The 12,369-nt window shown below is 34.1% G+C and overlaps 1 protein-coding gene across 3 annotated transcripts in view; it reads right to left on the bottom strand.

The window, feature by feature from the left end:
* The window catches only part of KIFAP3 (kinesin associated protein 3), a 143,216-nt gene that overhangs the window by 111,133 nt on the left and 19,714 nt on the right, over positions 1-12,369 (bottom strand). For 2 of the 3 annotated variants that reach the window (XM_043923230.1, XM_043923231.1), the window contains exons 3-5: positions 5,272-5,426; positions 2,613-2,668; positions 1,895-2,036 (exon numbers count right to left, since the gene is read on the bottom strand). In XM_043923230.1, the coding sequence (XP_043779165.1) occupies positions 1,895-2,036; positions 2,613-2,668; positions 5,272-5,426 (353 nt within the window). Of the gene's footprint in view, positions 1-1,894; positions 2,037-2,612; positions 2,669-5,267; positions 5,427-12,369 lie in introns of those variants that run through there. The other variant, XM_043923232.1, reaches the window with a different exon arrangement.

Genomic DNA, 12,369 nt, shown 5'->3' on the forward strand with positions numbered 1-12,369 from the left:
ACTATTTGTAAGTACTTAAAAGAAAAAGGATATATATATCAATAGATGACACTTTAAGAACATGGGTTTGAACTGCACACAGGTCCATTTATACTTGAACATGGATTTAAATTTATGTATGCATGTGTCGACCTAGGCAGTTCAAACTCATGTTGTTCAACGGTAACCTGTACATGATCCATGGTTGGTTGCATCCACAGATGCAGAAGAAAAGGATATGGAGGACCAACTATGGGACTTGAGTATCTGCAGATTTTGGTATCTTTGGCAGGCCCTGGAATCAATCCCCTGTGGATATTGAGGGATGACTGTATATATATATATATATATACATATATATATATAAAAGGATGTATATTTATACATAAATACACATATATTCACATGTATGTATAAATACAAACTCCACAGGGTAGGAATTCCAAAAGTCTAGTGACATGAGAAAAAGATCGAATTCATTAGAAATCAGGTAAATACAACTTAAACCAAAGAGATACTGTTTGTTAGCAACAACACAATGGCAAAAATGTTTAAGTTTTATAGCCTTCATATTCCATGGGTCTGGAAATACAGTGGCATAAACACTTTGGAGGACAATTCAACAATATCCCTAAGACATTACAACCTGTATTTCTGTATAACCTTTGTTTCTGTGTATACACACTAAAAAAACCCCTGCTTTGTGCATATAAATAAGAACAAAGATGTTCACTGAAGTTTCCTATTGAAAAATTTGGAAATTTTAAGACATAATTTTAAAGCCTAATAACTATCAATAGGGGAATGGCTAAAGAATATGTATATAACTTCATAAAATACAATAATCAAAAGTAGTTCAAAACTAATTAACATTGTATATAGCTTATATGCATGTAATCTCAAAACATTACTGCATGGAGAAACAATTACCAAGTAAGAAGTATGATATAATTAACATAAAAATTCACTCTATATTTTAACACAGGAAAAAATCCTCTACATATATATGTGTAAAAGTATGGAAAAGATCTGGAAGAATGAACTCCAAATTCCTAACAGATTATAGAGTAATGGTCAAAGGGGTTTTATCTGTAATACTCTAGTTCCTTAAAAAGAATATATGAATATATGAGTTGCACAATTTAGAAAATACTTAGAACATACAAATTTCCTAACTGGAATATTGGTAATATCCTATGACTCTCTGGACAGATCCCAGGATATTTTGTCCAAGCTACAAAGTACTGATGTGCACTGGACCACCTCCATAAAAGGAGTTTGGCAATAGATAAAAAGGTATTATCATGTGATGGAAATCAGATCATAATGGTATCTTCTATATTTTAATTTTGGCAAAAGTATAATCAGAAAATTATAATAAATCTATAGTGGTATTCTATAGTGGTATAACCAAGAAAGAAAGTTTTAAGAGTGTTGTATCTCCTTTTTCTTTATTGCCTAGCACTTCTAGTGAAAAGAAAGCAAACACACGGCATCAAAGTCAAGCAAAATGAAATTTAAAAGAGTACTACTTTTGGCTGTGCTGTTTAAAAAATTATTGGAACTGTAATTTAATAAAAGCATACATGTGCAGTTGTCAAAAGTCTGATTTTATATATTAATTGAAAGAATAAAAAGTCTTCCAGAATAGAAGAAAATAAACACTTGGTACCATTAAGACTTTATTTTTCTTGTTTAAATTATTTGTCCATTCTCCAGAGGATATTTAAACATTATGCCCACGTGTTAAGAAATTTGAGTAAGAAGGGAAGTAATAAAGAGCTGGAAAATAGCTGCCTTCCTAAGTTTGATATAAATAATTTTAGCTTACCTCTCTATTATAATAATTTAAAAATCATATTTCACAATAATTTTTTACTTTAAATATTTATAGATATAAGTCCAAAAATTCTACCATTCAATAGTAGTTCTTCCAAGTTATCAGGATTTCGAGCAAGCTGTAGGATCAAAGCAGAACCCCGAACCTTGTCAGGAATATCTTCATATAATAACTCAATGTACTCATCCATGTCATTAATGTTAGCAACTTCATCAATCTGAAACAAAGGAAGAGGAAGGAAGTACTCTAAAAGAACAGCAGCACTCAACAGAGGTGTCAAAGGAATGATATTTTGGGATCAATATACTGCCCTTGATAATGAGACAAGTTTTCAAAGGACTCACAGTAGCAATCTTTTTGTACACAGTAGCAATTTTTTTGTACAGGGAGAGACTGATCAGATCTTTGGGTGATGGAACTTCAATATGAAAATAGTCATAAACCATATGATAAAAACGGGATGTACACAAACTCTAAAATTGGCCTATTTATATTAATAAAGTATCTTAAATGTGATGTAAAATAGTATCTACCATAATATATTAAACAATATTTTAAAACACACTGCAATAAGAATAGCTAATACTTTTCACAACTTATCAAAATAAACTGTCTAAAAAACACACCCAATAATTTTTTCCTTTATTAAATATTTATTTTCTATCTTTTTTGGGAACTTTAAGTTCAACCATTTCTAAAAATGCCACACTTGTCTAACGTAACTGTATGAACTATTGACGGTAAAAGCATTACCTTACAAACAGTTCTCTATCAGATAAAAATACAGTCTTACCTCCATTCCTTCAAAAGGAGGTGGATCTTTAGGTTTGCTTGACTTCTCTTTTTTTTCTGTAAAAAGATTTTGTTTTAATGAGAAGAACCAGGATTTTGGATTTCTGGCTAATTTTTACTTTCAGCAGCTGAGTTTAATTCTAGCCAAACTGGGGATCTTAAAATGAGTAATTTATGAGGTAATCTTTTTCCAATGTATAAAAAATGCTCATCTATAATACATTTGTTCTAATGAGGATATCCAGGAGAGTTCAATAAAATCTATAAATAATCTCCAAGTTATGTTAGGTAGCAATTTAGTTTTCTCCTTGTTTAACAGTTAGGTATGTAAATAGCCAGACTTGCCAACAAGAAGCAAAAAGTCTATTTTAAGTTTTCTTTTTTATCCTAATTCACATTTAAGGTGAGAATAGGAAAATCAAAAACTAATGAACTAGGTAATAAAAAGACTAAAATTAAAATTAACAAAGAAAATGGAAAAGAAAGAACCTGAGTAAAGTTAAGAAGCTAAAATACAGTTGCTGATTTTTTAAACAAAATTAGGACCATAAATTAAAAGGCAAATGTTTAATATATGTGCTAATTTAATCCTCACTTGCTCCCAAATGGATTAAAGAGGCATTAATGGTGCTGAACATAACTTTGAGTCATTTGTTATGTTGAATTATTTGACTAATAGCAGAACTTCATATTCTTAAAAGAAAATATAAAAAATGCTTTACTGATCTGAGTCTGGATCAAAAACCTAAGCAATGACTGTACATTAAAATAAGTTCAAGTAATATTAAATTTTTGATTCTAAAATTAGCAAATGCTTTACATATAACAGGAATTAATCCAGATTGTTTTTGGAGGAAGATAGCCATTCTAAACAAAGTTATGTTTTCTCAACAGCTAGATTTTTCTTCAAACAGATAACTTAATACGACAGTAGTTTTAATAAATAAAGAAAAAAAAGACTTATGGTAAAGAATCACATAATCAAAAACTACTATAATTTTATTTCAACCATCTTTAGGGCTAGGTTTCTGGCTTTGAAATAGTGAATATCAAGTACAAAGAAAGAACATAGAATCATTTCTAAAAATAAATGTAGATATGCTATAGCATAGCATTTCATATATGTCTCCAAACATTAGTATCTATATAGAGAAACAATGATTTGAATTTATGGTAATGTGAAAATTTCCTCATATTACTCTAATTTCTGGGGAAGGACGTAAGAAGACTGATTTACCTTGAAAACTCAGTGAAAGGGTTCTCATTAAAGATATTTCGTTATTTTATTACAACTGTCCTCAGAATTATATTAATTTAGCATTAAGAAAGATTAATTTTAACTATATTGTACAACCTACAGTAAGTACATACACACCTTAAAAGCACAAGATGTACTTTTCTCATTTTGAACTTAGTTTATTGAAGATATTATCTCTTATCATCCAGTAACACTGTTACAGAAATAGTCTATCACAAAGTAAAAATTTTTAATAATATTTTCCTTATAGCACTTATTATTAATAATTAATAGGTATACAGCTAAGTAGTTGGAGTTGAATGTCAGCTAAGCAGTTAGAAACAATCAAGTTTGAAATGCTTATTTTTGCTTTTGAATAAATTCACAGCTATTCAATTCATTCAACAAATATATATTGATCATATAATGTGCGCTATATACTGTATACAAGGCTAACTAATAAAAGTACATATTAGGCACGAGGCATTTTATTTGCTATGGATGGAGAGAAACTACTGCTTAATTTTTTAAAAAATGCAAATAAATTTTCTCTTTCATTTTGTCTACTTAATACAATCAAAACTGAAGTATAAGCTATGTCAACGGTGCCATATATATGTAAACTTAATAAGTGAAGTGAAGTGGAAGTCGCTCAGTCGTGTCCGACTCTTTGCGACCCCATGGACTGTCCATTAATAAATACTATGAAATGGAATAAGTAACCACTGATTAATCTGAGATAACTTTCTATTTAAATACCTGTACTTTTGTTTTGAGCTTGGACACTGGAAAATGTCTTCTATAAATAATCATTACTTAGCTCTAGTTTTAATGAATTTATTCTTTTATGAGGCAATTAAAGATAGAAGAATAGTAACAATAGAGATGTTTAGGAATGAAAAGGTAAGTTTTCCTATGAAAGATTCACAAAACATATGCACATCACAAATATTTTAACATTTAAATACTTCAGTAATCCAAATTATCAATTAATTGTCAATAAGAAATATAGAAAATATAAATAAGTTGCTTGGATGGGGAAAACAGATTTCCAGGCCTCAATTCTCCCCTTTTATTATTCCAGAATCAATATGATAGATATTTGCTTTTTTATTCCTTATTTTAGCATATGTGCGTGCACACACACACAGAGTATAAAATAGATCATTTTGGAAGCCTGGAATGTAGGAAACTAGTATGTTTGTTTATTCTTTCATTCACTTAGTCATAGCACTAACAATAACAACAGAAAAAACCATCACCTTTCAAATATCAAAAGTACAAACTATAGTCAAACAACTTTTGTTTTGTTTCTTCATTTTTAAATTAATTTATTTGTTTTAACTGGAGGCTAATTACTTACAATATTGTGGTGGTTTTTGCTATGGTTTTGCATTAAAAAGTTAGTTGTTCTTTTACTTACCTTTTCCTGACGCTGAATCACGGCGGTTCTGGAGATAGTACAACAGCTGTTCTACTTCATTTAGCTTTGAGGGATGAATGAGTTTACATTCCTCAACCACCTTCCGTGCCAGGGAAGTGATATCTGTGTTGGCATTGAGACTCTTAAGACGGATGCTGCAGGCAAATCAGAATTTTCCAACTCAGTTATTATTAAAGTAACAATTTAAACAACACTTCTTTTAAATAAATAATTTATAAAACATTTAAATGTACCTGACATAGTCTCTTTTGGTAACATATAATAAAGCATAAGATATAGCTAGACTTAGAAAAAAATGCAAAACAATGATTTTCCTCAAATTGGACAAATGAGGTAACAAAAGGAATGGTAAAGTCTACATCTGATTCATCTAGGTAGGATAGCACATCCAGAGACCAGTTTTAAAACAGTCTTTCTGATGTCATATATATATATTTACATTATATAAAGTTTTCAGTTATTATTAGATATGAAAATCCATAGTGACATAAATAAATCATTTTCTTGACCATATTCACAGTCATAGTTTTCTGTTAAGGACATTAACACAATATTAACATATTCAGATTTGATTATTCTGATGGAAATTATGCAGAAGAAAAAAAAGTAGGATGCATTTTAAAACTTATATAAGGAATGCTGAGGAACAAATGAATATAGTTATATTTGTTAGTACATTAAAAAAATAAAACAGGTTCTTCCTCCTTTCTAATTTAGTCCAGGAGATTCACTGCAAGAGAATAAGAAAAGATTGTTCAAAATCTAGAAACAATTGCCAATTTACATGGATTCATGACACCAAAAAAAGCTATAGGACAAAAAATTAGGTTCACAGTGAAGACTCAAACTGGTGGCAAAAGATTCTTGCAAGCAGATGCACTCATGCAAGGCTTAGACTCAAAAAGAGAAATGTAAGAAAGTAGCCACTATGCTGAAATACTTTTTAGTGAAGACGGCTAGTGAAGATGGCTTAGTGAAAAGGCAGAGGAACCAGAGATCAAATTGCCAACGTTTGTTGGATCACTGAAAAAGCGAGAGTTCCGAAGAAACACCTACTTCTGCTTTATTGACTATGCATCACAACAAAATGTAGAAAATTCTTCAAGAGATGGGAATACCAGACCACCTGACCCGCCTCTTGAGAAATCTGAATGCAGGTTAAGAAGCAACAGTTAGAACTGGACATGGAACAACAGACTGGTTCCAAATAGGGAAAGGAGTACATCAAGGCTGGTATATTGTCACCCTGTTTATTTAACTTATATGCAGAGTATATCATGAGAAATGCTAGCCTGGATGAAGCACAAGCTGGAAGCAATACTGCCAGGAGAAATATCAATAACTTCAGATATGCAGATGATACCATAGTTCAGTTCAGTCACTCAGTTGCAATTTCTCTTTGCAATTTCATGGACTGCAGCATGCCAGGCCTCCCTGTCCATCACCAACTCCCAAAGTTTACTCAAACTCATGTCCATTGAGTTGGTGATGCCATCCAACCATCTCATCCTCTGTCACCCCCTTCTCTTCCCGCCTTCAATCTTTCCCAGCTTCAGGGTCTTTTCAAATGAGTCAGTTTTTCTTATCAGGTGGCCAAAGTTTGGAGCTTCAGCTTCAGCATCAGTCCTTCCAATGAATATTCAGGACTGATACCACACTCATGGCATAAAGAGAAGAAGAACTGAAGAGCCTTTTGATGAAAGTGAAAAAGGAGAGTGAAAAAGTTGGTTTAAAACTCAACATTCAGAAAACTAAGATCATGGCATCTGGTCCCATCACTTCATGGGAAATAGAAGGGGAAACAATGGAAACAGTGAGAGACTTTATTTTGGGGGGCTCCAAAATCACTACAGATGGTGACTGCAACCATGAAATTATAAGATGCTTGCTCCTTGGAAGAAAAGTTATTCACAACCTAGACAGCATATTAAAAAGCAGAGACATTATTTTGCCAACAAAGGTCCATCTAGTCAAAGCTATGATTTTTCCAGTAGTCATGTATGGATGTGGCAATTGGACTACAAAGAAAGCTGAGCACTGAAGAATTGATGCTTTTGAACCATGGTGTTGGAGAAGACTCTTGAAAGTCCCTTGGACTGCAAGGAGATCCAGCCAGTCCATCCTAAAGGAGATCAGTCCTGGGTGTTCATTGGAAGGACTGATACTAAAGCTGAAACTCCAATACTTTGGCCACTTGATGCAAAGAACTGCCTCATTGGAAAAGATCCTGATGCTGGGAGGAATTGGGGGCAGGAGGAGAAGGGGACGACAGAGGATGAGATGGTTGGATGACATCCTCGACTCAATGGACATGAGTTTGAGTAAACTCCAGGAGTTGGTGGCGGACAGGGAAGCCTGGCATGCTGCAGTCCATAAGGTCGCAAAGAGTCGGACATGACTAAGTGAATGAACTGAAGATGGCTAAGTTTGGGAGAGACTGAAGGTATGAGAGGCAACAGGGATAGAGACCTTAGAAAAATGTCCTGCACTCAGCATCTTTGAAGTCATTATTCAGATACAGATGCTCTCTCCTGAAACAAGTTTAGTAAAGTGATTTGAATATTATTCCCAGTTATACAGTCATCCCCAAATCTGGTCCTCTTGGGATTCTATAGGCTACTGTATAACTTTCAATACATTCCTTTTATGCTTGACTTTGCTGGTGAGGTTTCTATTGTCTGCAACAAGAATCCTAGCAGTACTGTGTCTCTTTATTTTAGTTTTTCTCTAAAAAATTTTCATTAAACCAAAACTTTTATCAAAGCAAACATTTGGTTTTTTAAGTTCCTACTTTTTTTTTACTTTTTTTTTCCATTTATTTTTATTAGTTGGAGGCTAATTACTTTACAATATTGTTGTGGTGTTTGCCATACATTGACATGAATCAGCCATGGATTTACATGTATTCCCCAAGGTTCCTACCTTTTAAGTCTTTTAAACTACTCAATATTTTTGTATAATTTTAGGTGCACATCAGAAAGTAGAAATATAAATGAGAACTCATTCTGAAAAAAACTCTCAAAAGACCTCTCCATGTTTAATTTTAACAAGAAACTGGGAAATCTTGAGTTTCCATTAAATCTGATTGAGAACAGGCACAATAGAAATTCTATAAATATAATTTTGGAAATTTTATAATTAGTCTTTTTTAGAAGAGCTTTAGATTTACAGAAAAATAGTACAGAAAGTACAGAGTTACCATGTATGTCCCCACTAGAAAGTGAAGTTGCTCAGTCGTGTCCGACTCTTTGCGACCCTGTGGACTGTAGCCTACCAGGCTCCTCCGTCCATGGGATTCTCCAGGCAAGAATACTGGAGTGGGTTACCATTTCCTTCTCCAGGGGATCTTCCCAACCCAGGGATCGAACCCGGGTCTCCCACATTGGAGGCAGACGCTTTAACTTCTGAGCCACCAGGGAAGCCCATGTCCCCACTACCCTCCTTCAATACAGTTTCTTCTATTATTGCCATCTTGTGATAACTTTGTCATAACTGATGAATCATTTTGATATACTATTAACTAAAGTGTACAGTTTACATTAGGGTTCAGTCTGTAGTGTATAGTTCTGTGGGCTTGAACAAATGCCTAATTTCATGTATCTATCATTAAAGTATCACACAAAATAGTTTCAACTACCCTAAAAATGCCCTGTGCTCCACATATTCTCCCCTTCCCCACGGCATAACCCCTAACAACTTCTAATCTACTTTTACTTCAGTTTTGCCTTTTCTAGGTGGTCAAAGAGTTGGAATCATACAGTATATAACTTTTTCAGTCTGGCTTCTTTCATTTAGTAATATGCATTTAGGTTCCTCTATGTCTTCTCATAGCTTGATGGTTGATTTCTTTTAGTGCTGAATAATACTTGACTATATGGATGCAACATGGTTTGCTTACTCTTTTGCCTACTGAAGGATATTTTGGTTGCTTCCAATTGCTGACAGTTATAAAGCTGCTATTAAGATTCAAGTGCAGGTTTCTGTGTGGAGATAAATTTTCAACTCATTTTGGGTTAATATCTAAGAGCAAAACTGTTGGATCATATGGTAAGTGTATGTTTAGCTTTGAAAGAAACTGCCAAAATGCCTTCCAAAGTAGCTGTTCCATTTTATATTTTCATTAGCAATGAGTGAGTTTCTGTTGTTCTATATCCTCACCAGCGTCTAGTGCTACCAGTGTTTTAGACTTCAAACATTAAATAGGTCTGTAGTAGTATTTTGATTTAATAAAGTAGACCTTTTAAAATCATTTTTAGATTTATTTTCTACTATATATATATAAACAATCTAATTCAATATCATCTTTCCAAGTAATAGAAAAACTCTCTTCTCTTAGTGTGTACATTTTTGTCCTAAATCCTTCCCTTATTAAAAGACTATATATATATATATATATACACATATATATATATACACACACACACACACACACATATGACTACGATTTAATGTCAAATATATATGACTAGCTGTGTGTTTACTGATTATTTCTTTAATCAAAAAACATAATCTTCATTAGGCATTCCATGCCTATTAAGAACACAAAAAACTCACCAAAAATGTGCATATTATTTTCAGATCATAACCGTAGGTTTCTCAGAAATATTCAGAAAAAAGGGATTCTGTTGAAGGTGGGCTTATATACTCCTTTATCCAATAAGGGAGAACGAAATACATCTTTTGGAGCTGAATCATAGCACTGACTGCCACATTAAATTAAATTTAATGATGACTTAATTTCACATCTATCTCAATCTATATGAGTTTCTCCCTCAAAATCCTCACCCTAGCCACCATCATTGATAAATCCTCTTGAACTATTAACAAACCATATTCTCCTTTTGGCCTACAATATGACTCCTCTCCAAATCTTGAGTGACCAAGGATGACTATCACAAAGTTGGGTTACAGAGGTTTTCTTCCTTACTGATGTTTAAGGAACTATAAACAGTCTATAGTCAGTCTATAGTAACTCTTTCCAGGTGGCTGACTCTCTAGTGAATATATCCCTTGTCTTGAGAGCCTACAGATTTTCAAACAATAACAATATTCTCACTTACTCTCATTTCAAATAACAACAACCAATTCTCACTGGTTGAATAAGACTACTACTACACTCAGTTCAGTCAGTTCAGTCGCTCAATTGCGTCCAACTCTGTGCGACCCCATGAATTGCAGCATGCCAGGCCTCTCTGTCCATCACCAACTCCTGGAGTTTTCTCAAACTCATGTCCATCGAGTCGGTGATGCCATCCAGCCATCTCATCCTCTGTCATCCCCTTCTCCTCCTGCCCCCAATCCCTCCCAGCATCAGGGTCTTTTCCATTGAGTCAACTCTTTGCATGAGGTGGCCAAAGTATTTGAGTTTCAGCTTCAGCATCAGTCCTTCCAATGAATACCCAGGGCTGATCTCCTTTATGATGGACTGGTTGGATCTCCTTGCAGTCCAAGGGACTCTCAAGAGTCTTCTCCAACACCACAGTTCAAAAGCATCAATTCTTCGGCGCTCAGCTTTCTTCACAGTTCCTCTCACATCCATACATGACCACTGGAAAAACCACAGCCTTGACTAGATGGACCTTTGTTGGCAAAGTAATATGTCTGCTTTTTAATATGCTATCTAGGTTGATCATAACTTTCTTTCCAAGGAGTAAGCGTCTTTTAACTTCATGGCTGCAATCACCATCTGCAGTGATTTTTGAGCCCCCCCCAAAAAACAGTCTGACACTGTTTCCACTGTTTCCCCATCTACTTCCCATGAAGTGATGGGACCAGATGCCATGATCTTAGTTTTCTGAATGTTGAGTTTTAAGCCAACTTTTTCACTCTCTTCTTTCACTTTCATCAAGAGGCTTTTTAGTTCCTCTTCACTTTCTGCTATAAGGGTGGTGTCATCTGCATATCTGAGGTTATTGATATTTCTCCTGGCAATCTTTTTTTTTTTATTTATTTTTATTAGTTGGAGGCTAATTACTTTACAATATTGTAGTGGTTTTTGCCATACATTGACATGAATCAGCCATGGATTTACATGTGTTCCCCATCCTGATCCTCCTTCCTGCCTCCCTCCCTATCCGATCCCTTCTCCTAGCAATCTTGATTCCAGCTTGTGCTTCTTCCAGCCCAGCCTTTCTCATGATGTACTCTGCATATAAGTTAAATAAGCAGGGTGACAATATACAGCCTTGATGTACTCCTTTCCCTATTTGGAACCAGTCTGTTGTTCCATGTCCAGTTCTAACTGTTGCTTCCTGACCTGCATACAGGTTTCTCAAGAGGCAGATCAGGTGGTCTGGTATTCCCATCTCTTTCAGAATTTTCCACAGTTTATTGTGATCCACATAGTCAAAGGCTTTGGCATAGTCAATAAAGTAGAAATAGATGTTTTTCTGGAACTCTCTTGCTTTTTAAATGATCCAGCAGATGCTGGCAATTTGATCTCTGGTTCCTCTGCATTTTCTAAAACTACTACACTACTAAGAAACTAAAATCTAAATTTAACTTATGAAATGTGGATGCATGAGGTTCTAAAGGCAAAGACCCCAATCTGCTAGCTTTTCTTTGGAAATCAAATGAATAAAAATATCAAGAGATTTCAAATTTTTTCAATATGCATAAAATTTAGGCAGCAATCACAAACACACAAATGGAAGACAGTGTGAGAGAATACAAAAAACTGAGCATGTGAGTTAAAATCTACACCATTAAGTATGTGTGTATACATATGTGTATCTCTTCAGTCTACTGGATTATCTCAGGACTCATTTATTTTTAAAGAATTATCTATGAAATTTAGTGTCCTAACCCAAATAAGAAGACAGACTAGAGATCTTAAGACAGTAGGTAGCTTCTCTTTTCAGGTTGCTGTGCAATAAAGTTTCTTAACTGAAGCACAATTAAAGTTTGGGGTCAAATAGTTTTTTCTTAGTAGGTGGCTATTCTGTGCATAGCAGATGCTTAGCAGCACCTCAGCCTCTATCCACTAGATAACAAGAGCACCTTCCAGTATGACAACCAAAATGTTGCCTGAGGAAAAAAATTCTAACCAGTTGAGAACCACTGCTATGCATTTAAACT

This window comes from Cervus elaphus, chromosome 14 (genome assembly GCF_910594005.1).
Source record: "Cervus elaphus chromosome 14, mCerEla1.1, whole genome shotgun sequence".
Lineage (NCBI taxonomy): Eukaryota > Metazoa > Chordata > Mammalia > Artiodactyla > Cervidae > Cervus > Cervus elaphus.